This window comes from Vulpes lagopus, chromosome 5 (genome assembly GCF_018345385.1).
Source record: "Vulpes lagopus strain Blue_001 chromosome 5, ASM1834538v1, whole genome shotgun sequence".
NCBI lineage: Eukaryota > Metazoa > Chordata > Mammalia > Carnivora > Canidae > Vulpes > Vulpes lagopus.
In genome coordinates, this window is record NC_054828.1 from 118,720,184 (window position 1) to 118,747,818 (window position 27,635).

A 27,635-nucleotide genomic window follows, 5' to 3' on the forward strand; every position below is an offset into this window, starting at 1 on the left:
GCTCTGTGCATAGTGCTTTACAAACCTCACTTTATTTTTGCCTCTTAAAAAACCCTTCAAAGTTGCCCTTATTCTCCACATGGAGAAATTGTGGCTCAGAGAAGTTAATTAACTTGCCCAGGGCTTAATAGCTACTCTGATGTATCTTCCCTATTCCGCCCCACTCATTTTAATATTTTTCCAGCAGACTTAGAGCACCTGACAGTGTGTGGCACTGTGCTAGGCACTGGAGACATGGTCTTTGCCTCCAGGAAACTCATCAACTGGTGGGAGAGACAAAGTAATAGAGATACTGTGGTGTGAATAGTATTATATTAAATGTATTAGATGGGGGAAGTCCAACAGTAGTGCATCTTCATAACACAGGGAACAATTCTTTACTTCAGAATAAGAATTCCATTAACTACAGCTTCCCAAGTTTATTTAAGCTTTACCTTTATTAAGCATATCAATAGAAGGGAAATTATGGAGAAATAACAGAGAAACTTAGTGTATTAGAAATTATTCCTGAGTGATACTCATTTGCAGAATAAGGTAAAATATCTTTTGTGGCTTAATGAAATTCATTGGAAATATGTGATTCAATGTTCAAGTATTTTTTTGGCAGAACTTTCAGGAATGTAACACTTGCATAACTAGTAAACACCTGGTGGATGATTTCTACCTTTGTGGGATGCAACTGTGTCAAGAACTCTTTAAAATAATCAGGATGTTTATGTTATATAATAATATTCATGGATGTCATCCAATCCTTTAATTGTTCTAGAAATTAGGACATGGTATCACCTTTACTTATTAGACCATCTTTGAAATTCTCACTTTTTTTTCCCCTCAGAATTTATCATATTGATGATACTCCTTCTGGATCTGTGGATGGGGTGCTTGATTATAGTAAAGCCATTCAAGTAGGTGATCTTATTATTGCCAGCAAATGTTGATATCTGTAAATTTGGAAATACTGTAACTTTATTTTGAGATCTGAGGAAGAATTTTTTTTACTAAATACCATCTTATTCTAGTAATTCTTTAAAAAAGTCTGTCTCAAAAAATTGTTTTCTAGGTCTGCTTTTTTTCTTTTGATTCTTAAAAAATTTTTGAAATAATTATAAGCTCACAGGAAGTTGTACAGATAGCACATAGTTTCTCTTTACCCTGCATCCCTCAAAGGTGACATCTTCTATAACTAGGATAATATAAAAAACAGGGTATTGATATTGGTGATGACACCATTAGCTAGACTCCCACCCCATTCCTTAATTTCCCATTAATGTACGTGTGCATAGTTTGAGGTAATCTCACCATTGGGAAGGGACTTGCCTCCTGCTATGTCTTTTTTTCACACTTGCTTTCCACCCTGTGCCTGCCCCCTGGCAACCACTAATTATCTCTAGTTTCCTCACTCTGAGAGTTTTTTAAAGGAATGGAATCATGTTGCATGTAACCTTTTGAAATTGGCTTTTCTGCACTAAGCATATAAGCACCTGAGATCCACCCAGGTTGTTGCAGTGCTGTGCTACTTCCCCTTCCTCATTCTGGCCTTGGCTGGCCCTTCTGCCATCTGTTCTCTTATGACAAAGCTCAGGTTTTTGCCTCCCCGTGCCCTTCTGTGTAGGTGAGACGTTCCTTCCTTTGGTGTGCTTGTAACTCGTGAGCACACCACTACTTTGATCATACTGTACTGTAATTAGGTGTTTGGTTGCTGTCTTCCCCAGTAGGCTTTGGAGGAATCCTGGAGGGGAAAGATTTTATCCGAGTGTCTCTCGTGCTTAGTTCAGTATCTATCACGTAGTAGGTGCTCATTAAGTAAATGTTAGGTTAAATACATTGAAGTATTCTTAGTGAATTGCATACTACCTTATACCAGATTACTTATTCAATAAATATTTGTTAAAGAATAATGATTTATTTTAGGGCACCCGGGATCCAATTTGTGCCATAACTGCATCTGATAAGACACTGATTGTGGTAAGTTAAAAAAAAAACTAGCATTATGTATAATAATTGTTTAAATTAGAAAAATAGAGCAAAGTGAGCAAATAGAGTAAATGCTTTGGATTTGAACACCTATTTACGAAGTCCAATGTAAAAAATAAGAAAATTTTAAAGATTGCCTCACTAATTGTTAAGCATTTGCAAAAATAGCTGCTTATAAAAGCAATAGAATAGTGGCTAGTTGGGGAGAGTTTGACACTGGGTCAAATGACCTTACAAGTTGGCAGGTGTGGAGTGGATTGGATAGCAGTAGTAGGTCTTAGAAAGCTTCCTCCTCTAGATGGCCTGTTATTTTGTGTTGGAGAAGTGTTTTGGCTCAGGTACTGTCATAAGACTTAAAATGAAGAGGTGATGTGTTTGCTAACCAATAAAATGAAGAAGTCTAGGCAAATTTTTCAAATAAAATCGATGTTGTAGTGTCTTTTCTTGAGCTCTGGCATTGGAAAATACTAATTTTAGAACTAAATGTTTACTTTAATATTGTAATGCTGGTGAAGTCATTGAATTTGAATTATGTAATCAGAGCCTTAATAGTGTGTATTTACAGTTCTGGTTATGTTCCTTAGCCATTAGATAATTTTATGATGGACAAAATCTTAAGAATGTAGTATTTGTTTTTCCTCATCAGTATTTTTAAAGCTGTTTGTCTTATAGAGCCTCTTTTTTCCTTTTTAGATTTTTTGCTGTATGGCAGGGAGTTTTTGTTTGTTTGTTTGTTTTGTGTGTGTGTGTGTTAGCTGTGTTTCTGACATTTGCAGAAAAAAAAATAACATGCAATTCATAGCAATCACAAAAATTGACTTAATTCCTAAATGACAGAGTCTACCTATAAGAAACATACTTGGATAGTTTTAATACCAGTCAGAAGTTTTATTTTATTTTATTTTTTTATTTTATTTATTTAATTTATTTTTTAATTTTTATTTATTTATGATAGTCACAGAGAGAGAGAGAGAGAGAGAGAGAGAGGCAGAGACACAGGCAGAGAGAAGCAGGCTCCATGCACCGGGAGCCCGACGTGGGACTCGATCCCGGGTCTCCAGGATCGTGCCCTGGGCCAAAGGCAGGCGCCAAACTGCTGCGCCACCCAGGGATCCCCCAGTCAGAAGTTTTAATGGAGAAAATATCTTCTGCATTTAAAACTGCTTTTCACTGTTGAAATGTAAAATATTTTAGAATAATTACTTTTTCAAACATTCAAAGTGCAGGACCCCTTTTTTCAAAAAGATCTTATTTCATACCCCAATATGGTAAATCTTCTGAAACCCATGCTTCCCTTTTACATATTAAAGTATATTCTCCCTCTCATCCTTCCAACCTTTCTGATAGTCCTCTCTTGAGAATCATGCTGCAAAAACAGTGCTGCTCTGATTAAAAAGGGGAGAGGGAAAGATTGGCTGAGCAGAGCCTTCTGCTTTGTCCCATTGCCACGGCCAGAGGCACAGAGCATTTGGAAACTACAGTTCTCTCCTGATCCTTATACCAACTGTTGATCTGTCAGCATTAAGGCTTGCACAGAGTTGCATAGTAATTTATAATCTGTTTTATTTTTAGACCCATTTAAACTAATACTCATTGTATCACTGCTTTCTGATCATCTCCCTTTGCCTCTAACTAGTATCAGATAAGTGGCTATAGCATAAAAATGTAGACTTTCAGTAACAACTGTTTTGTATGGTGATCTTACATTGGTTTTTCATATATATGAAATTTAATTCAGTAAGTGTTTTATATTTTAGCTTTTTTGTGTACCCTGAATATTAACCTAGATAACAACTGTTAAATAACCCTTGTTATTTCTTCCTTGTGATGTAAGACTTTATGTATTATTGAACAGCTAGATTCCTGACTTCTTTTGAATGCCAAATTAAAAAAAAAATCAGTTCACCTTCAGCTACTTTTAAAGGGTTTTAATTAAATTAGGAGATATATATGCACTCAGCAATGTGATTTAGTATTAGAATTGGAAATTAGTTATGACACTATCACTTTGGTTTTGAAACAAATGTATCAACATATAGAAAGGCCTGTAGTTGTAATTTAATTTTATTATGTAAATATGCTTTAGTAATCAAAAGTAATTTCCATAGGGTCGTGAATCTGGTGCCATTCAGAGATACAGTCTTCCTAATGTTGGTTTAATTCAAAAATATTCCCTTAATTGTCGAGCCTACCAGTTATCCTTGAATTGCAACTCTAGGTAAGTCTGAAATTTCTCCTCATGTAGTTGTGGGGTATAGAAGTTATCAAGTGGGATTGTTGGATTTATGTAATAAATACAAAGACGTGTGTTGTAAGCTTGTCTTAAAGTTCAGTGTGATATTACTATAGTAGATTTGTATTTAGATATTTGTATTATACTGTGTTTAGATGGTTTTCTCTAATTGGGCAAAATACAGAGATTCTAATGTAATACTTTAAATTGTTTGCATGTCAGTTGCTTTAATTCTTTTGGATACTTTTTCCTCACAAGGAAGCAAAACGGAGAATAGTCCATGTCTTCTATCAAATTTATACAAATAGGGATCCCTGGGTGGCGCAGCGGTTTGGCGCCTGCCTTTGGCCCAGGGCGCAATCCTGGAGACTCGGGATCGAATCCCACGTCAGGCTCCCGGTGCATGGAGCCTGCTTCTCCCTCTGCCTATGTCTCTGCCTCTCTCTCTCTCTCACTGTGTGCCTATCATAAATAAATAAAATTAAAAAAAAATAAATTCAAATTTATAAAAATTTAAAACCAGTTATTTCTTTAAAGCCATTTCTGCCTTCTTCCCAGTTTTAATGAACTGATTTTGCAGAAGAACAGTAATAGGTCGTAATATTTGTGATTGCTGATCGTCATTTTACAATTTTGTTTCCCTTCTCCAACATCATTATTTGTAGTCGTCTGGCTATGATAGACCTCTCAGGAACTCTAACGTTCTTTGACTTGGATGCTCGGGTAACAGACAGCACAGGACAGCAAGTCACTGGCGAGTTGTTAAAATTGGAGCGGAAAGATGTCTGGGATATGAAGTGGGCCAAAGATAATCCAGATTTGTTTGCAATGATGGAGAAGACAAGAATGTATGTTTTCAGAAACTTGGATCCTGAGGTAAACACAAAAAAAGGAGCATTAACAGTACATAAATAATGAGCCAGATAATCAAAACGTGACTTTTTCCCTTTGTTTCCTTAAGAGGTTTGTTGGTGTTGGCTGCATGAATTTCTGAAAAGAAATAGAAACATCTCTGTGGAATTGTAACATATTTGGTCTTGAGTGGGAATAATACTTATTGTTTAAATATTTTCTGCTTTCTCTGAAAGGCACTTCCTGAGCATTTATCTGTTCTTTTTAGAAGATGGAGTCATGATCTCTAATATATAGTCTTTATTTTTTACTTGTCAAAGTTAAGAAAAAAAAATCAGTAGTAACGTTTACCAAAATTGCTTAAAACAACCTAACCAAAAAAATGCTGTTTTGCAATTGCTTTGTGCTTTTATCCTCTTTGCCTCTCTATCTACTTTAATCTGTGCTTCTTTGGTCTTATTTATATTCACACCAATTCTGTTAGCCACGAATCCTGGACTTTTTCACCCTGATAATTTTATGAATATGCAAGTATGGACTGATTAATCTACCCTCTCTGGCACATCAGGAAGCCCCCTGCTCACTAGTTTTAAAGTTCTATTTTTGATTTTCTCCTTGCAGCTCACAGCAGCTAATTTTTCCTTTGTCTGTCTGCATCAGCATTTGTGTTTAGGAAATTCAAAATCATTTGAGTGGTAGCCTAATCAAAGCATCATTGAAATAAATCTTTTATACAATTTTTGAATAATTAATACTTTTTCAATTGGGAATTTTCTTTATGCTTGATGTACCCAACAAATGTAAATAATAGGAGGTAACTTGATAAAGGCTGTACAATTGATGTGTGGATCTACAGTTTCCTTTTTGGAAAGAAATTGAATGCTTGGGTCCCTGAGGTGCCAAAGATCTTCTAGAGTAATTTGCTTAGTGGTAAACTATTTGTCCCTTTAATAGCCTAAATTATTTTCACATTTCCTCATTTTAGCTCTACTCAGGCTCTGTGGGTTGGGAATTGGCCTGATATAAATTGCTCTCAAAGGCTTTGTTAAGGGGCACCTGGGTGGTTCAGTGGTTGAGCTTCTGCCTTTGGCCCTGGGATTAAGTCCCATGTCAGGCTCCCCACAGGGAGCCTACTTCTCCCTCTGCCTATGTGTCTGCCTCTCTCTGTGTGTCTCTCATGAATAAATAAATAAAATCTGTTTTAAAAAAGGATTTGTTAAAACTTTTAGGGAGTCTTAAGGATCTTTGTGACTTTTAGTTTCTGGGTACTGTTTAAAGGAAAGGCATTTGAGGCTGCTGCTGCATTTAACCTGCAAGCAGGGGCTCCTACCAAGGGTCCAAGGGAAATCTGATGCTTGCCACAAAAACAAGTGTGAAAATTTGACAGGTAACCACAGGATAACTTTGAGGATGGGAGAGGAATACTTTTTGAACGTTAGAGTCCTTTTTCTGTCATTGGCCCTGAGTGTCCTATGTGAGAAATCATATGCCTGGACAGGTGAGAGTGTTGTGCTGGGCTGTTTATAATGTGTGTGTGGCACACCAGGGGAAAAGATGTCTTGGCCCGGTGCAAAGTGCTTCTTAAGTAGTTTTAACAGAACAGCCTTTTTCTTTTCTTTTTGCTTTTCTTTCTTCTTCTTCTTCTTTTTTTTTTTTTTTTTTTTTTGAGTTTGTTTTCTGCCTTGGCAAGTAGTTCAAGTTATGTTGGATTTAAAAGTAGATGGATTTCTCTCATCCTTACCACTGACTGGATTTCTGTATAAACCCTGCCATTCTTTTCATTCATGAGGACACTGGCTGGCTGTGAGCCCTGCTTGGTTAGTTACTCTGCTGTTCATTCCTGTAGCTGCTTTGACTGATCATGTAAGGACACACTCTTCAAAACAATTTACTGGGGCTGCTTTAGGACATTGTATTCTTTTATTATTCAGGAGATAGGCTATCGTTTGACAATTAATACTGAATACCTTCTTATCCATTTGAGTGGTGTTATGAATTCTAGATTCATACCTTTCCTTTAAGTTGTAAAGTTTTCTTCAGATTATATGTGGAGAAAGGGTGCCATTTGTATGTGAAGTTGTAATTTACTGATAAAACACACTTTCTTTGAGAATTTGGAAATGAGTAATTTAATGTTGGTATTCCCTGCTTGATCATTTTTATCTCCAGTGACCCTCTCAAGGGACTCATTCAGCTTTTCTAGTCTTTTTCTTGGATCTTCTCTCTCATTGGTGTTATTTCATATTTGTATTCCTTTCATATCTCATATTTTTGTCACTCACCCTCTCATTTTTATATACCTCTTTACCAAACAAGGGGTTTCCACACTTTTGAATCCATACCTTCATGTATGCGTAATTATTTATTTAGAAGTTATATACATGTCCTACCACATTAATAAAAATATATTTTTGAATCATGTCCCTGAAATAGAAATTTTAAAAGAATGAGAAAAAAAAACAGGAAGTAAACCTTATTTTAAAATGTCATAGTATTATGGTTCAGGCTACCTTTAGCTGATATCTCAGGCGTAATGCACACTTTATATAGAATATGGAATTATGGGATCCCTGGGTGGCGCAGTGGTTTAGCGCCTGCCTTTGGCCCAGGGCGTGATCCTGGAGACCCGGGATCGAATCCCACGTCGGGCTCCCGGTGCATGGAGCCTGCTTCTCCCTCTGCCTGTGTCTCTGCCTCTCTCTTTCTCTCTCTCTCTCTCTCTGTGTGACTATCATAAATAAATAAAAAAATTTTTTTTAAAAAATGGAATTAGGGATCCCTGGGTGGCACAGCGGTTTGGCGCCTGCCTTTGGCCCAGGGCGCGATCCTGGAGACCCGGGGTCGAATCCCACATCAGGCTCCCGGTGCATGGAGCCTGCTTCTTCCTCCGCCTGTGTCTCTGCCTCTCTCTCTCTCTCTCTGTGACTATCATAAATAAAAAAATAAAAAAATAATAAAAAAAATGGAATTATTAGTAAGTATAAGTCCCATGTTTCAAGTAGTCTTGATAATTTCCATTTTTTAACTGACTTTTTGTCAGACCTGATTAGACAACAATGGTTTTCACTCTGTGATGTGGTTAACCCTGGAATTTATGCTAGGAGTAAGAAGGGTGACTGCTTGCTCTCGCATTACCAATATTCAGCTAATTCACAGATTCTTTGCAGGAAGATTTTTAAACGACAGGTCCAATTTATGAAGATTAGCTAAAAATTATGTACTATAATCCTTAAGTCCTCTAAGTCTGTACAAACTTTGGTATGTCACAATATGCTAGAAGTGAGTGGATAAGCCCTTCACGATACCTGTTCTGTTGTCCACGTTGAGACCTTTTGAGTTATGTACTGAATAAGAGTACTTAATATAGTATAGACTGGTGAAGTTGTAAATACTTTCTTGATAAAAACAAACTTGTTATGCACTGCATAGGGGAATGTGTCCTGCTTTTGTCAGCCACTGGTCTAAAACTTCAGTTGAAACGTGGATGATACCTAGTGAATTTTGGAAAATAAAGATAATTAGTTGAGATCCCTCAAGCAGAAGTTAACTTTTTAAAATCTGAATTACACAGATATTTGCATATTTACTTATGTGCCAATAATCATAGATTATTTTGGAAGCTCTTAATTTTTTATCTCTCCTCCTACCTGTATTTTCTTCCTTTCTCTGTTTTTGGTGTAACTTTTTATCCACGCATTATCTTTTATGACTTTTTTTTTGGCTACCTTGCTTTGTGTTTATCTAGCCAAAAATAAAACCATTTTCTAATGATAAACATTTTTATACAGGTATATTTAGATACATGTAGTATCAAAATAATTAAAGGGTACAAAAGGCCTCTATAAGAAATATGTCATTATATACTTTCTTTTTGAATTAAATTTGTTCTGATTCTCTCTGGATGTTCATTGCTCATAAAGACATATTATTTGCCTTTACATAGTACAATTTTTTTTAAGAAATAAATGGACTTTGTAAAATTTTCTCAATCAACAATTTTTACTTTTTTTTTTTTAAAGATATTTATTTATTTATTCATGAGAGACACAGAGAGAGGCAAAGAAATAGACAGAGGGAGAAGCAGGCTCCCTGTGGGGAGCCCAATATGGAACTCTATCCCAGGACCTGAGATCATGACCTCAGCCAAAGGGAGATGCTCAATCACTGAGCCACCCAGGTGCCCCCAATTTTTATTTTTTAAAAGAAAATAATCACCTTAAGACTCAATAAACACATATAATATGTATGCAAGAGCCCTAAACTTCGACATACTAAATGATTCAACTTTTACCTGTAATATCCATCTTTTTAGTATCTTCCTATTATAATTTTTGTAGTTTCTATCTATCATATGAAGAACTAAGTTTCAGAGTCATAAACTCAGTATGTTTTTCCTTTGGATTTTGCTTTCTGTTTCATGATATACACATAAACACATATTTTAAAAAATTACATTCTGGTATTATTTCCATTACTAGACATTATTTTATCCTTTCTACAGTGTTCTTGGGGGTAGTAAGTATATTGAGAGTTTTTTTCTCTTTGTTTACATAGTATTTATACTTAACTTTTTCTACTACGGATTTAGGGCAGTTCACTTTACATTGTAGTATGCGTTTACTACACTTGATTTCTATAAGCCTGCATAACACTAGGATAAGAGACAGACCTGTAACAGACTTGTGTATTTACAAATTGGCAAATTAAGTCTTCTTATATAGACAATCTATCAGGAATGCTCTCTGGTTAATGTTACAGAGGGTGGACTTTCAGTATGGTACTTAATTTCTTTGATATATGTACTTACATACAAATATAGTGCTTGTCAGGTAAATTTAAAATTAAATTTCCTGTTGCATTGCATGAATAAGAATTATTAGTGGTATTGAGAAAAATTGGACTGATATTAGATGCTATTAGGGAAGTAATACTGATTACATAAGGTATAGTAATAGTAACGTGGCTATGTAAAGAGCATCTTTTTTTTTTTTTTAAGAACATCTTTATCTTTTAAAGATATGTACTGAAATAGCTAGGGGTGAAATGTCATAATGTCTATAAATTTACTTGATTTACTTTAAAATACTATAGCCAAAAAAATTGAAGCATATTTAGAAAAATGTTAATAACTATTTAGATGATGGGCATATAGCTGTTAATGACATTTTTTGTACTTTTCTGTTGGTTTGAAAATGTTGATAATAAAATATAAAATCACATACTAAAGGAAGGAAAATTTTGTTCAATTTAACATAACGTGTTTTTATCTTTAAAGGAGCCCATTCAGACTTCCGGATATATTTGTAACTTTGAGGATTTAGAAATTAAATCTGTCCTTTTGGATGAGATACTGAAGGTAATTCTTAAAAAACAATTGTATTTCTGTTGCTGGCTTGGCTGGATTTATTTTTTCACCAGGCAGTGTGGTGTCCCTGTTAGGAATGTGGATCGGCCCTGCTCTGTCACTTGTACCACTTTAGACAGGTTCCGTCACCTTTTTGAGCTTCATTTTCCTTTCTTGTTTATGAACCTCAATTTTTTGTCTCTAAAATATGGATAATAATAGAACCTATCTTACAGGATTGTTATTGTGTAAGGTAATGTGTAAAAAGCACTTACCACAGTGTTAGCTAGGATCAAGAACTCAAAAAATGATAGCTAGTTGTTTTTGTCATTGTTTTTATATTAATAACAGAGGTACTGAAATTTGACAGTTTACTTTAGTCTTCTGTAATTCTAGGGTAATTGAGTAACTTTTTGTTTGCAGGGCTACTATCCTATTTTTTTTCAGGCTTTATAAAATAATTCGTTTCTGATTTCAGATATCTTTTTGAACCTCTACTTTGGCCTTCCTTGACCAACTTTTGAGAATTTCTTTTCTAAGAATATATTGAAAACAGTTTTACCTTTGTTTTATACTTTTTCTCTGTACTTCACCCAGTTTTTTTGAATACTAGATTTTTATATTTCCAGAGTTAGTTGCAGTTAGTTGTAGCATGTTTTCGTGTTTGGGTTTAATATGTAAATTGTACCCCTTTTGTTATAACTCACTTCTTTTTTTTCCCATGAGAAATTTCTTGGAGGATTAGAACAGAAGGAATGCAAAAGGAAAAAGAAGGAATTTATTAAATTTACATTTGCTAAAGTACCTCTCAAAGGAAGTGTTCATTTTTCATTTTTCATTATATATCATTGTTCATTTGTTGTTCCAACCATGCCTGGTAAATATTGCACAGATGTCATTTTTAGATGAAGAAGGCTCTTAGTGAGTAAAATGATTTACCAAAAGTTCATCTGTTCATTGACTCAGGAAATGTTTACTGGCAGTCAGTAAGACATAGTTCCTGGCCTCAAGTAGAGGGGTTGGGAAGATAGACAAGAAATTCAGCAACTAGACAAGGGGTGGGGGTGCTGTCGTTCAGTTGGCAGATGTATCCCTTCAAAAGTCTGAAGTGAGAGAACACTGGGTCAGTTCTGAGACTGTGAGTAATATGAATAGCACAACCAGGCATTGTGCTAAATGTTTGATGTGTGTTATTTAATCCTTACAACTCTAGGAAGTAAGTTTGAGTATTATCTTCATTTGTTCAGATGAAGAATCTGAGGCTTGGAGAGAGAAACTAATTTGCTAGTGACACCCAGTTAGCAGTAGGCAGAGACATGATTTGACTCCAAGCTGTTTGGCTTCAAAGGTGGTGTGTGTAATTGGTAGCGCTGGCAGAAATGAAGAAGGGAACGGTCATGGGGATGGTTGGCCTGGGTTATAAGAGTCCTTGTGTGCCTTCTGTGGAGTTTGGACTATATCCTGGACTCATTAGAGGCATAAAGCAGGAAAGTGACATGATTGGGTTTCTATTTGGAGAAGTTGGAGGGGGGTACAGCAGGTTTTAGAAAGTGTCACATAGACAGTGAACATTGGAATTAGGGTTTAAACTTAGGTCTGTTTGAATTCAAAACTTATGCTCTTTCCATACTACTTTCTACAGTGTGCCAGGGATTTCCCGGAGAATATTTTAGTTTCTACATGCATTGGTTTGGTTGCAGGGTGAGGAGGGGCACACGCAACTCAGTTCTGGGAGCCATTACTGATTTTTCTAACTTTCTTGTATGTTCCACTTTTTTCCCTTGGAATATGTAGGATATTGGTGAGTTCATAATTACTATTTTCTTTCTTTGCCCATTAGCTAGCTCTTTCCTGCAAGGCTAGCCTTCAAAATTTTTTATTTTCTTTTGGAGGGGTCAGCTTGCAAAATTAAAAGAAAAGAGGTGATGAAAACTTGCTCTTTTTCTTTTATTTGCTTGTCTGCTGCCCAGCAGCACCCGGAGCAACAGTTTCATTGCCCCTGGCAAGGAAAGAGGAGATTAAGGCATGAGGGGGTAGAGGCCGCCACACATGTGTTTTCTGCTCTGGTGGAAGCTACAGCACTTTGGGCGAGGAGAATAGCAGCTCCTGGGAACATGACATTTAAGCTGAGGGAAACAAGGCTGCATAATTTTAAGAGACCCCCCTTCTTCCATCACTGCCCTATTCCCCAGGGCAGCCACATAGCCTCAGGAGGAGTGAAGCTGGGTTGTGGGTGTTTTCCAGACAACTCGGAAGACCCACACATTGGAGTAGCTTTTCTTCCCATTTTTGGATTATAACATGATGCGGTTGTTTGTGTGTGTGCGTTTTCCTGTAAAAAAGAAACACAACTCTAAAGGCAGCCATTTGACTTTTTTTTCATGTTACTTTTAGAATCCCGAACATCCGAACAAGGATTATATAATTAATTTTGAGATTCGGTCCTTGCGAGATAGTCGAGCATTGATTGAAAAGGTTGGAATTGAAGATGCATCTCAATTCATAGAGGATAATCCACACCCCCGACTTTGGTATTTAAAAATAAAAAATCTGGGGCGCCTGGGTGGCTCAGTTGGTTAAGTGTCTGCTTTCAGGCTCAGGTTATGATCCCAGAGTCCTGGGATGGAGCTGCATGTTGAGCTCCCTGCTCCCAGGGGTGAGCCTGCTTCTCTCTCTCCCTCTGTCTGCCAGTCCCCATGCTTGTACCCCCCCCCCCCCCCGTGTCAAATAAATAAGTAAAATCTTTAAAATTAATTAATTAATTGAATAAATAAAATAAAAATCTTCCCCGAATGACTGGTATATGCTTTTAAAGTCTTAGTTCTATTGTTCCCCACTCTCGTGGTAGCCTTCGTGGGGGTTGACTTCCATTCTTGCTCTTCTTTTTAAAATACAGAAATTCATTTCAGATTTGGAAGTACTCAAAATGAGCATAATATTAAGTGAAACGTGTATAAATATGTTAATGACTTCCCACCCTGTTTAACTGAAAAAAATTGGTATACTAATTGAATTCTGGTTCAAGACTTGTTTATCTCAGTAATTGCAATAAGCTTTTTTTTTTTTTTTTTGTAATAAAGGCGTCTGCTGGCTGAAGCAGCTCTTCAGAAACTGGATTTGCACACTGCAGAGCAAGCATTTGTGCACTGCAAAGATTACCAAGGCATTAAGTTTGTGAAGCGTCTGGGCAATCTGCAGAGTGAGCCCATGAGGCAGGCCGAAGTTGCTGCCTACTTTGGCAGGTTTGAAGAGGCAGAAAGAATGTACCTTGATATGGACAGAAGGTAGGTAATGAAGGCCCAGGCCCCTGCTCTACTTTGGTGTTGGTGATTTTTTTTTGTACAAACGAGGAAAGTACAGTAGACTAAATAAATGTATCCTACCATTTCTTTAGAAGTTAATTTCAGTTTTGATTGCTAGCTGGATATTCCACACGTCCCTTATTAATTTACATTTTATAATTCGGAAGCAGTTTTCTTTTCTGTTTTTATATATATTATTGGCTGGCCATGGGAGACTTTTTCATTTGGTCAGAAAAAAACATAAGACTACAGAGAATGGGGGCTTTTATCCTTTATGCAGCTCAATATTTGGGTTTTCTTTTTTGGTTTAGGCCTTTATTTTTTGTTGTCAAGGAACATGAAATAAAAATGGTATTTAGGGATTGATTTTTATTCTTTATGTTCATTTTGGATTTATATAAAATAATGTATGAACTTCATTTCTTCTAATTTTTGTCAATATTACTTGTACTTCCAGGAGTCCCGACTATAGCTTCAGCCCTGAAAAGAAAGATAAAACCAAATTTGTTTATATGTGTGCTTTTTAAATAAGCCTGATTATGTCTAAGAAATTGATGAAAAGAAGTTATTATTATTTAAATCATTATTTTGCTAAGAAAATTGGAATCTAGGAAAATAAAAGGAAATTACTTCTTTTTCCCTATTTCAGATTTTCCTCATTGTTTCCTTCCTGATTAAGTTTCTAAAATGTTTGGAGAGGTACCTTGTCTGTCAGTTCACTGCTGTGTTTTCTAGTACCCTGGAATTGAACCTAGCATGTGGTAGACAGTTGATAAATATTTGTCAGATGAATGAATAAATGCTGTCATTTGCAGAGATCTTGCTATTGGCCTCCGGCTGAAATTGGGAGATTGGTTTAGAGTACTCCAGCTCCTGAAAACTGGATCTGGTGATGCAGATGACAGTCTCCTAGAACAAGCCCACAATGCCATTGGAGACTACTTTGCTGATAGACAAAAATGGTAGGTAGCCTATGTGGACCACCTCTTCCATTCATGTGGCACTTAATATGGTAGCTGCCTGAGTAATTCCCTATGACACAGTGCTGGGGAAATTGAAGGCCATCCTCCTGGATCCTAAAATTCAAACGCCTTTAGATTCACATTAGAGAGCAAGAAATCCTTAGATAAGTATTGTAAAACTTTGGAGTTTCCAGACTTACAGGACATGTGCTTAGCTCTAGGCAGCTTTCTACTGTTTTAGACCACTGTGCATTTCAAAGACATTTTATGATTTATTTCTGAAAAAGTTAAAACAAAATTTTATATTTGCTTGTTTTATTATAGATTATTTTCAGAAATCATTGGCTTTTATTCTTAAGTTTTCATTTTGATCAGTATGCTTATTTATTTACCTCAGGGTTGGAAGTACATACAATATATCAGATTACAACAATATTTCTTATGAATATCCAAAGAATGGGGGCACCTGGGTGGCTCGGTTGGTTAAGTTTCTGCCTTGGGCCTGGTTAAGTGTCTCCCAGGGTCCTGGGATTGAGTCCTGCATCAGGCTCTCTGCTCTCCCTCTGCCTGCTACTCCTTCCCTTGCTCATATTCTCTCTATTTCTGACAAATAAATAAATAAAAATCTTTAAAATAAAAAAAATATCCAAAGAATGTTGCAACTAAAATATGCTTCACGGTCTTTAGATTCCCCCCTCCCCCCAATTTATATATGCTTCAAAGACACACTGTAACTGAAGATGGTAACTAGAGTAATACGAGTAATACTAGGAATTCTAATGAAGGAATGTTTTTGGTGAAAGTGCTTATTTATCAGGAGATTCACATTATTTTTAAGTTATTGCTTTCTAAAATTTTCCATAGGTTGAATGCTGTACAGTATTACGTACAAGGCCGGAACCAGGAACGTCTAGCTGAATGTTATTATATGTTGGAAGATTATGACGGATTGGAGAATCTTGCCAGTTCACTTCCGGAAAACCACAAGTTGCTTCCAGTGGGTATTACAAATGTTAGGTTTTAGAGTTATTAGATTATTTTATAAGGTTTTTATGTTATAGTCAGGAAGTATCCTCTGCCACAAAGAAAATTTAAAATGAATCTATAATCTTATAGTTTCTTTGATGTGGGAATGATACTTTTAATTGTTAAAGCAATATGTCAGTGACAGAATGCTTGAAAATGGAGGGAAAATCAGTCATATTCCCACTACTTTAATATGTTCACAATGTATGGTAGTCTTGTCAGTTTTATAAAATTGCTTTTAAAGTTAGCTGAACACATGAAATATTTCCAGTTAAAATGATAACTTATCAGAGATTTGCTTCAAAATGATCCAAGCTGGGTCTGGGGATTAGAGTGTCTGTATGTATTTGAAATTTGCTGTAACAAAAGTTTAAAAAGATAGCTTGACTTTTATTAGGCTATTTTTCCCTCCTTTTATAACAAAGTATTAATGTTAAAAAAGAGAAATAAAAAGCAGAGTTCTCTGGAACTTTGTTTTGAATGTTCTTTTTAAGTGTCTTAATTATTGAATGATGTTAATGAGTTTATGTATTTTTTTGTCTTATCTAAAATGTAAATCAGAGTTGTATAATATCAGTTCTACCACAAAAATTTTGTCAATTCACAGATGAATGAATAGAATTCTGATAATTCGGTTTTCTCTATTGTGAATTAGAGCAGTTTTCCCTGTAATAATGGCATTTTCATGTACCTTTATTCTCAATCTTGTTTTTTCTTGAGTAGGAGAGAAACTGAAATTATTTTTAATCCTGGGTATTGGGACAGGTTACCCTACATTAATGTCATCTGTTAGGTGTGTCTGATGATGCAGAAAATAATGTTGCTATAGGATATCCAGAATAGTATTGTTGCTGAGTAAATACTAAGCAAAAGTAAATACTAATTATAGCTATAATAATAATTAATTAAAGTGATTAAAACTTTTTAGTAGTGTAAACTTTAAATCAAATTTTTGGAGGAGTTTTTAATAATATGGTAAAATGTACCTAATATTTAAGTAGGAAATTCAGGGTACAGACTATATATAATATGACAATACATACACCAACTCACACATACATAAAGATTCATAGAACAAAGACATTAGGAAATTACATCAGACTATTGAGATAAATTTCCTGTGGGTAGTAAGATTATCAGTAACTTTACATTTTTGTGCTTTCTAACTTTTTTTTTTTTTACCATTAGAATGTGTTACTTTATAATCAGAAAAATACAAATAGTTGAGTCCAAAATGTACTTTTATGGTTTTCCCAAAATACTTTCAAAGTAAGAGTGGGGAGAGGAAAGCTCTGGCCAAATAGATATTCAGAAAGAAAAAGAAAATAGATTTTTTTCAAAATGAAGAGAAAGCCGGATGGGTATGGTCTGTTTTGCTGTGGTTCTCCCTTCTCACCACCACCCTGCAAGGCAGCTCTGTCTTGGATCTAGCTTCCTGAACTCAGGAATGGCCAGCTTGTCTGGGGGCATTTCTTTAGAGAGGTATTCGAGAGCTTTGTGAATGTGAGATTTCCCCTAGGCCTCTAACAATGACCATTGATTATACCATCAGTTGCCTTAAATGTTTCTTTTACACACTAGTCTGGGGTTTGTTTCAGAACTTGACAATTCTGTAAAGTTGCTACTATACTGAGAGAAGAAAAGAGCACAATGTGTTCAGGACCTGGTTAAAAATCAGATCTGTGAGCCAGTGAAACACTGGTTTTATAGAAAGTGATGCCTTAGCATCCTTTGTGGTTTGTAGCCTCTGTCCCTGTGTATGTTTCAACGAAAAATGACTGTAACTACCAGTAAATTTAATATTCCTGTGTCCCTATGGAGTTTTGTAAATGAAAATAAAAGTGATTTCCTTGGTCCGTGAAATCTGATAGTATTGTTCTGTCCTTACAGGAAATAGCACAGATGTTTGTGAGGGTTGGAATGTGTGAACAAGCGGTAACTGCATTTTTGAAATGTAATCAACCAAAGGCAGCAGTAGATACCTGTGTCCATCTCAACCAAGTAAGGAACTGAAAATTAAAGTCTCTATTCATCCTTTTAGGCTGTTGCCAGTATAGGCTTGAGGTGAATTTTGTGAAAGGAGCTAGATACTCCTGAGGACCTAGAAAATGTTGGAGTTTGCGCTTACCTCTTAAAGTGCTACCATTAAGAGTGACCCACTCATAACTAACTCAATATGAGGACAAACCCTGTGCTTCTAGTCTGGCAAGTTTATGTCTGGAAGTAATTTCAGAATTTTCTGTATTTTATTAGGGTTTTGTTTCCAAAGAAGGACTAGTTAATGGTCATTGCAAGAGGAAGGAATTGAGTTACCTTATCAATATTTATTTTGGCAAATCTATTTTCCTGTCTCTTTATAGAAAATATATATTTGATATTTTTAAGAGCTGGGATTTAACTAAAATAAGGTGCAGAATTGTGGAAATTGTTGAATATCAATGTATTCCTTCAAGTATTTTCTTGAAGTATTTTTTAAAAATATTTTATTTATTTATTTGAGAGTGAGAGAGCACAAGCAGGGGGAGGGGCAGAGGCAGAGGGAGAAGCAGGTTCCCCACTGAGCAGGGAGCTGGACGCAGGCTCCTCCCAGGACCCCTGGATCATGACCCGAGCCCAAGAGAGACACTTAACTGACTGAGCCACCAAGTGCCCCCTTTTGAAGTATTTTATAAAGCTCCATTTGCCTTTTATTTTATTTTTTTAAAGGTTTTATTTATTCATTCATTCATTCATGATAGACACACAGTGGGGGGGGGGCAGAGACACAGGCAGAGGGAGAAGCAGGCCCCATGCAGGGAGCCCGATGTGGCACTCAATCCCAGGATTCCAGGATCATGCCCTGGGATGAAGGAAGGCGCTTAAACCGCTGAGCCACCCAGGCTGCCCTCCATTTGCTTTTTAAAAATAACTTTTAAATGTTAAATCTGATAGGACATTTTCTTAACTGAAATTGCATATTTTCTTTTACTATAAGCAAATGTAGTTTTTTCTCAATCTTTGCTGGTGCAAAAGTGAATTAAAATATTGTGATTATAAACACTGAAGCTTTCCTTTTCTGATGTACTTCTTAAGCAAATTAAAGGCTTAGATCATTTAATCATTTTGACACGTTTAACTTATAAGACATAATTGCTCTTATTTTAAGTAGTTATTTAAAAAATATATACCAAAAAATATATATATATACCAGTTTTTTATTTTGATGTAGTGTTATTTATTACTATAAACTGAAAGCTTTATTGTATGAATTTTATGACATATGTGACTTTAAATGCTTGGGTAACTGAATGGTAGGTATATTTTTCCCCTTAGTGGAACAAAGCTGTTGAATTGGCTAAAAATCATAGTATGAAAGAAATTGGATCCTTGTTAGCGAGGTATGCGTCTCATTTATTGGAAAAGAATAAAACTCTTGATGCCATAGAACTCTATCGGAAAGCTAATTACTTTTATGATGCTGCTAAACTGATGTTTAAGGTAATATAATAATCTTGGTGAGTATTTGGTATGTTCTAGTTACTACCAATGTTTTCTTGTGACTAAAGAACACATTTTCCATTTTCTTTGAAAACAAATACTTGTTATAGCAAAATCCCTCTGGTTTTATTAGTACTATAACTGTGCATTATCTTAGTATTATTACCTTTTACTAAAAAGGCTGTTTATTAGTGTTAGCACCTTATTGATACCTAAACAATTGAATGTTTACTTAATACTGAAGTTAGCAAAGAATTATAGAATTTTCAGGGACCATAAATTCCCTTAACTGGGAATTAAATCCTGTTGATAATAGAATTTTGAATCCATTTAAATGTATACATTTTAAAGACATGACATTTTTTCATAATATGCATTTGGAAGGAAGATGAGCAGTACGGTATTGATGTATGCAAAATTTACATCCTATTCTATTTTTTTTGCCATTTGACTTAATGAAACAGGAAAAATTCCCCTCAGTCTTCTAAATAAATCTTTATTTCTTGTGGGTGTACCATGTTAAAGTCCTGTTATGTCAGTGTACTTGGAACATCATTTTAAAAATCTTCCTTATAGAAAATGCTACCTCTTCAGTGAAACCTCTCTTCATTGTGACTTAATTATTTAAGAGCATTAGTGATTTTTCTGGGATTGTTACGAGTTGTAGCTCTGTGGCTAAATGCTAAGGGAAAAATAGAGGCCTTATAAACTAAGGAAAAGAAAATGAGTTTTAAAATATTTATCATAAATGAGTGGTGTTTATGTTCCATCCTACTGGTTTTCTCTTTTTTTATTTAAAGACCAAATTTCAGAAATGATTGTACAAATATAATTTGATTAAGGAATGTCTTCCCAAATTCTTTTAATGTTTAAAGATCGCAGATGAAGAGGCAAAGAAAAGAACTAAACCTTTACGTGTCAAGAAGTTGTATGTCCTATCAGCTTTACTCATAGAGCAATACCACGAGCAAATGAAAAATGCCCAAAGAGGAAAAGTTAAAGGAAAGAGCTCAGAGGTAAGGTAGAAGAACATTCTAGAACATGAAATCATCTGATACGTTTAAGAGAAGAAAAAAAAACAACTATCAAACTTCTCATTAGGGACAGACCATTTAATTTGCTTGTTTGCATTTATATTCTTAGAGGGGGGAAAGGAACGACTGACTTGGAATTAGTACTCACACTGAGAAATTTCCACATATAAATGCTGAGAATTTTTTCTGCAAGACTAATCTGTAGCCTTTGCTTTAATTTTTTTATGTGGTAAATCATTTCTAGCCAGTGAGTTTTAGAAACTTCTCTAGAATATGTATATTATTTTATATGTAAATGAATCTCTTATTAACTTAAAGTTTATACTCAGTTCTCTTTTAAAATTTGACCACACCATGGATCACAATGTATTATGTGTCAGATCACGAGGCCCACTTTTACCATCTTGTAATTTTGTCAATTATACCTCAGTAAAGCTGAAAGAAATTTTTGATTATACTGGATTAAAAAGTTATGAATTCTAATGGAGAGATTAAATCAGTAGTGACAGTTTTGTCTTGATAAAATCAGCTTACTTCGATATTTTAATGTCTAACTAAATCAGAAGCTATCTTCACTGGAATCACTCTCATGGTTATGCTGACAAAAATGTGGTTCTGCTTGACTCATAGGCTACTTCTGCTTTGGCTGGTTTGCTGGAGGAGGAAGGTCTATCCACAACTAGTCGTTTCACAGATAATGCTTGGAGAGGGGCTGAGGCTTACCACTTCTTTATACTTGCACAGAGGCAGCTGTATCAGGGATATGTTGACACCGCCCTCCAGACAGGTGGGCATATGACCTAATGTATGTAATATGTCTAAAAATGACAAATAATAATGTATATAACATGTCTAAAAATGATAAATTGAATGCCCATATATTAATTTTGATAACACTTTTATCTATGGGTTTATTTTCATGTTTGAGATTTGCTGTTTGCAGTTTGTTTTGTTTATTCCCCTTTTTGAGGCTCTTAATTTTTTTTTAATACACAGAAAGTAATAATTATGGTTCACATTAAAATCAGAAGTTTGAGATAAACAAAAGAAACATCTATAGCATTCACTATTCTGTTTATCCAAAATCACTCAATAGCTCAGTCCATATGCTTTTGAATATATATATATATATATATATATATATATAAATTTGTTTTTTTATGATATCAGGAGTATAACAGACCATACCTTTATGTCATTTTTGAAAAACGATATGTTGTAAAATATTTTCATATTAATAGATCTTTCCATAGCATTAAACTTGTTTTTAATAAAATGACACTTATGTTAAAAAATGAAATTTATGTAACAATTTAAATCAAAACCAAAAAAATACAAAGAAAAAGGTAAAATAATCTAATAACTTGTAAAATAATCTTATAACTCAGAAGTAATGATTACTAACATTTGGGTGAACTTTCTTATAGACATTTCTCCATGTCTACAAAATTGTAGACAGTTTTCCTTAAAATAATATCTTACAGTATATGTTGTTCAAGAGCTTGCTTTATACTCTATGATGTATATTGCAGTCATGTTTCCATTTTGACAAACATATCTGTGGTACCATTTGTATTAACAAGGGGACTGTAAAGGTTTTTTCTAATTGGTTATTAGTTATACATTAGAATCAGTTTTATTTTTGTATGTTTATAACTGACCTTCATTTAATTTTAACTGATTAATATGTGGTATAAATTATGAAGTTATGTTTTAAAATGGTTGGGTTAGGGCAGCCCGGGTGGCTCAGCGGTTTAGCGCCGCCTTCAGCCCAGCGTGTGATCTTGGAGAACTGGGATCGAGTCCCACGTCGGGCTCCCTGCATGGAGCCTGCTTCTCCCTCTGCCTGTGTCTCTGCCTCTCTCTCTCTCTCTCTCTCTCTCTCTCTCTCTCCCCCTCTCTCCCCCTCTCTCCCTCTCCCTCCTCCCTCTCTATCTCCGTGTCTTTCATGAATAAATAAATAAAATGTTTAAAAAATAAAATGGTTGGATTATATATAACTTATACACAATTTCTAGACTCATAAGGCAAGTTAGAACTTTTTTTTTAAGATTTTTAAAAATTTATTTATTCATGAGAGACACAGAGAGAGAGGAAGAGACACAGGCAGAGGGAGAAGCAGGCTCCATGCAGCGAGCCTGACATGGGACTCGATCCCGGGTCTCCAGGACCATGCCCTGGGCTGAAGGCAGTGCCAAACCGCTGAGCCACCCGGACTGCCCAGCAAATTAGAACTTTAACTTGAGAGTTTTCACCTACTAGATGAAGAAATCCATATACAATCTATTAATTCTACAGTACATTTTAAAGAAAGACTAGATAGATCTCTAGTATAGAACAAGTGAAAATAAGATATGGTAGCTAAGTTTAAATGGTCTGAACTGACAACTTAGAGTTCATTGTCACTTCTTTTTTCTCAAAGTTCTGTTGTTTCGGTGAGACAAACAAAAAAATGTGTTCAAAGAAATGCAAAGAAAAAAAACATAATTTCATACTGCTTTGCTTTTTTACCAAAAAGAAACATGATGTTATCTTGAAAATTATGACTAGCAGTATAATACTAATTTACTTTTTCTGGATTGCCACAGAAATTTCTAATGTATTTATGTGAAACAAAAGATATGTGTTTTGATAACAATTTTTATTTTTTTGTCTGTGTGTGTATTTCTAACTGGCACAGCATGTACATCATTTGGTGGTAGCTATTTTTGTGGCACCTGGGCTGTTGGCTAATTTTACAGAACTGTGAGATCACGTAACTAACTTCCTTACTTCCTTCTACCAGCACTTGGATCGCCCACCATTGTTTTCTTTAAGTTTATAAAAGTTCATGTAGGTTAAACTAAAACAGCATAACACAGATTCTTTTCCATGCATGATCATGATACTATGATTACTTTTCAAAATCTGAACTGTCCTCTTTTTCTTAGCTCTTCACCTGAGAGACTATGAAGACATCATCCCTGCTGTTGAGATCTACTCTCTGTTAGCAATCTGTGCCTGTGCCAGCAGAGCTTTTGGTACTTGCTCAAAAGCTTTTATTAAACTTGAATCTTTAGAGACCCTCAGTTCAGAGCAAAAACAGCAATATGAAGACCTTGCTTTAGAAATCTTCACAAAACATACTCCAAAAGATAATAGAAAATCTGAATTGGACAGCCTTCTTGAAGGGTAGGTGGATTGTAACTAATATATATCATTCACTTATTAAAAGCTGGGATTTCTAGAAGTGTAATAGTGTGATGTAATTATTTAGGCACTTAATTTTAAAGTAACTTACTTATTTTATTTAGTGTATTAATGTTTTATTTTCTCATTGTAAGGAAAGTTTTTTTTTTTTTTTTTTGTAAGGAAAGTTTTTAATTGAAAGTTGCCTTGAGATGTTTTAAAATAGTTTATTTTTTATTAATAAGTAGTTTAATTATGTATAATACATAGTGTAATAAATAGTTTAAGTAATTAGAAGTTTTAAAGTATAATTTTTTTCCTTCTTGCTTTTACAGAGGGGAAGGGAAACTGCCAACATGTGTTGCCACGGGAAGCCCAATCACTGAATATCAATTCTGGATGTGCAGTGTGTGCAAGCACTGTGTGTTGGCTCAGGAAATTAGCAACTACAACTTCTGTCCCTTGTGCCATAGTTCAGTGGCATAAAGAAATGACAAATTGCATATAACTGTAAAATATATGTAGCATATATATATATAGATAGATAGCTATAACTGTATATATAATGAGGTTGATTCCCATACATTTTATATGAAAATTGGTATCATTATTTCATAGTAGTATATTTACACAAAATTATATGTATAAACTATGTACATATAATGTCTCATATATATACACGTATATTATGTATACATATAATTTTTTGTAAAAATACAACTGTGGAATAATGATGCTGATTTTCATATAAAACATGGAAATCAAACTTATTTCCTTTCTGTTATGATTACATAATACTATGAGAATATTCCAAATGAGAAATTTTTCTCACAGTTTCAAGGTTACTAATTCATTAAAAACTTTGAGGGGAGGAGGTAGGAGAAGCCTGGGAAATGGGGCAAAGGTGAATCTAGGGAATTGACATAACCTGTATTAGAAGGAGGTTAAACAATTGTTACAGTTAAATGAGCTCTGTTGCTAGCTGTGTTTCATTAAATAAGCATAGAATGTCTTCTGTATTTTATTTTCAGAAGTGAGAAGGCATTTTAAGATATTTTTTATAATTTGAATTATTTCAAATAGCCTTATTTTTATATAGCTTTTCCTTTTTTATCTACCCTTTTAGTCTCATCTGTGAGATGGCATTTAGTAGAAAACTTGGCTTTATTTATAATGATAAAATTTATACAACAATATCCATTTTGTAGTTATAGTTTTAATTGAAACATTGTCTCTAAGCAGAGATCTTCATTTAAACAACTCTAAGGTATGGAGAATGATTCTTTCTAGATAATGCATGTGTTTTGACTTATCATTAATTAAAAAAGAAAAAATTATAACCAGCAATGGGTATTTTCTTACCTGGTGTTTTATGTAGCTAATAGTGTTCTCCACTTTATTCCCATGAACTGTGTCCTTTCATTTTGCAGCTGCAGGCCAGACTCTAGCACTGTGTTACCACGATTACTTGCTCAGGTTTGGCTGATGTTTATTAGAGGTAATAAAGGGACATATGTCACATTGGTATTGCAGCTGTGATACATAGGTTAGTCACCTCTCTCAAAGTGCTATATTTTCAGTGCTTTAGAGACAAACCTGTTGCAGATTGAGAGTAGTGAGCTCTGAGAAAAGGTTTAGAGCCTACATGAGCTTACAGTAGCAGGCTCATATGCTTAAATAAAATGAGAGGACCAGAAGTCTTAGAAGTTTCTGTCTGGGTTTAAGGGCCTTGTTGGAAGTTACTGTGATACACTGTTAGTCTCCAAATGTACTACCAAGCAAGCCATTCCAGAAGTCATGGAACAGGAAGGGGTATAGACCAATGAGGATGCTTTAAGTCACGCGGTTTATTGAATCAATTTGAAATACACAGCGAGGAATAAGGAGAAAGTGATTGGGCAGTTATTAGGGTAGTGTCAGTGGGGTAGAAAGATTATAGTACCAGGATCCTGGGCTATGTTCTGTTCTCATGTCCTGACTCCCATTTGCCCAATCAGCTTCCCCCTGATAGTATGATTATAAAGATAGTATGGGCCAGAGCCGAGGTTTGAGCCAAGTGACACAGTCACATGGAATGTGCCTAAAGCTAGTGATGGACACTTGCTGTATAGAAGGGGGTATTGCACACCAGGTCAGAACATAGGTTGCCAATTAGTTGGCTGAACAGTCATGGATTTGATTGTATTTCTTGGGCAGAGGACTGACCAGAGTGTCACCAATGGGTAATTGAATCAAGATATCACACATATTGAACAATTTACAAGTCTCTTGCATATTTAGTGTGTCATGAATAGTACGTTGGTTGCCTTTTGTACTCCTAGTGCCTCTTTAATATGAGGTATGATCATACATATATGCTCTATTAACTTTGTCTAATACACCTCATAAGTCACCTACTTATTTAACAGTTTCATCTGATTTGTTTTCTTCTATGACTAGAATAGAATGTTCTTCCAAATCAGAAAATTACATACTATCAAAAAGCTCAACCCTAGGGAATGTATCTCTTGTTGAGCTTAATTACATCTTTTTTTTAAGAAAAAATTCATTTGTTTATTTGAGAGAGAAAGAGAGGGAGAGAGCACACGAGCAAGAGGGGCAGAGGGAAGGGGACAGAGTCTCAAGCATACTGCATGTTGAGTGCAGAGTCCTACATGGGGCTCAATCTCACGACCCTGACATGCCCTGAATTGAAACCAAGAGTCAGACACTTAACCGACTGTGCCAGCCAAGCACCCCTTACTTACATCTTTTTATAAGACTTTCTGTTTTCAGAATAAAATTATTCTCCACTTCATCAATGAAAGATGCAGGACTGATGTTCAGAGTTGTGATTCTTAGTCCGTGGTCTAATTCCTGATATATCTTCTTTCACTTTTCCTTTCCTATCCCAGGAATCAGCTGAGAACTCACTTAGATTGTCACTCCTCTAGACCTTACTGTGCTTGTTGATATACTCCCTGTTGCTTTCATTCCAAAATCAGCTGTTGGCTCCTCAAACTTTTCCTAACATATCTTTTGGGAACTCTCCTTTTAGAGCCTTCTCATTTGCCACTAATTCCATGTTGCTTGAACCCTAGACTTTTTCTTCCAACGAATTCTTTCAGGTAGATCCTGAGTTCCTCTACTTTTTATTCAGCTTAATTCAATCCACAATCCCTGAAAACAACCATTATACCTTGTATACCTAATTATCACATATGTAGATTGTGTATACATACATGTAAAAACACATATATACAGATATATCTTTTCTACTATTGTGAGAGCTTATGCCTGTTTGGGATTTGTATTTCTGAAAGTTTTAGTAATCTACCATAGTATCTTGGGGACCTTTGTCTTGCTTAAAAATACTAAGGAAAGATCCATAGTATGAATTGACCTAATTTGGTTTCTTCATCCTGAAGATAATTTTAGTATAACAACAAAAACAAACTTTCCTGATGAAAGGAGTAAAGAGAAGCAAAATTGTCTATATGTAGCAGATACTTGGGAAGAAGTTGGACAGAATGATGCATATACTGAAGACAGTATAATGAAACAATTATGTTCTTTTCCTGTAAGAAACCTGTAAGGATTCCATTTAAGTTATGCTGAGTTGTTCTTTATCATAAAACTTGGCCTGAATTATGTGAAGTTTCAAAGTAGAATTATATGACATTTCTGAGTTTCAAAATACTTTGGTAGGCCAAAGTATTAAGATGATGGGACCAACTGATGAAGTTTATAGTGATAACATGCTTAACAAGCAATATAACATTGTTGACCTGCTATCATACACAAATGACTTTATTACACATTTTTTTTTGCTAAAATACATTTTAGGTTTTTTCTGTTTGTTTTTAAAAGATTTATTTATTCATGAGAGACACAGAGAGAGAGGCAGAGACAATAGGCAGAGGGAAAAGCAGGCTTCCCGAGAGGAGCCTGATGTGGGGCTCAATCCAAGGACCCGGGGATCATGCCCTGACCTGAGCCAAAGGCAGACGCTCAACCACTGAGCCACCCGGGCATCCCACTAAAATACACTTTGAATGATCTTTTTGCATTCCGAGAGCTTAGATTTTAGGTTTCATGAGGCACTAAGTAAAAAAAAAAAAAAAGAAAAGAAAGAAAAAATAAGAAGTATTGAGGTAAAAATGCTTGTATTTATTTCCAGTTTCCTTTACCTATAACTTACGGATAGCATGGTATTTGTTTTGGTTTGATTTAAATATTTTGGTGGGGATTGATTAGGAGGGTGTTAGGCTGCAGAGTGGAGGA

At 35.2% G+C, this 27,635-nt stretch overlaps 1 protein-coding gene across 2 annotated transcripts in view; it reads left to right on the forward strand.

Moving 5' to 3' along the window:
* The window catches only part of WDR35 (WD repeat domain 35), a 57,532-nt gene extending 32,817 nt beyond the window's left edge, over positions 1-24,715 (forward strand). For both annotated transcript variants that reach the window (XM_041755662.1, XM_041755661.1), the window contains 15 exons: positions 836-905; positions 1,912-1,965; positions 4,083-4,192; positions 4,873-5,083; positions 10,335-10,415; positions 12,798-12,934; positions 13,484-13,687; positions 14,521-14,667; positions 15,532-15,664; positions 17,584-17,694; positions 19,006-19,170; positions 20,046-20,186; positions 20,835-20,991; positions 23,135-23,375; positions 23,708-24,715. In XM_041755662.1, coding sequence (XP_041611596.1) covers positions 836-905; positions 1,912-1,965; positions 4,083-4,192; positions 4,873-5,083; positions 10,335-10,415; positions 12,798-12,934; positions 13,484-13,687; positions 14,521-14,667; positions 15,532-15,664; positions 17,584-17,694; positions 19,006-19,170; positions 20,046-20,186; positions 20,835-20,991; positions 23,135-23,375; positions 23,708-23,858 — 2,113 coding nt within the window. In that variant the 3' untranslated portion in view covers positions 23,859-24,715. The remainder of the gene's footprint in view (positions 1-835; positions 906-1,911; positions 1,966-4,082; positions 4,193-4,872; positions 5,084-10,334; positions 10,416-12,797; positions 12,935-13,483; positions 13,688-14,520; positions 14,668-15,531; positions 15,665-17,583; positions 17,695-19,005; positions 19,171-20,045; positions 20,187-20,834; positions 20,992-23,134; positions 23,376-23,707) is intronic.
* Positions 24,716-27,635: the final 2,920 nt, after the last annotated feature.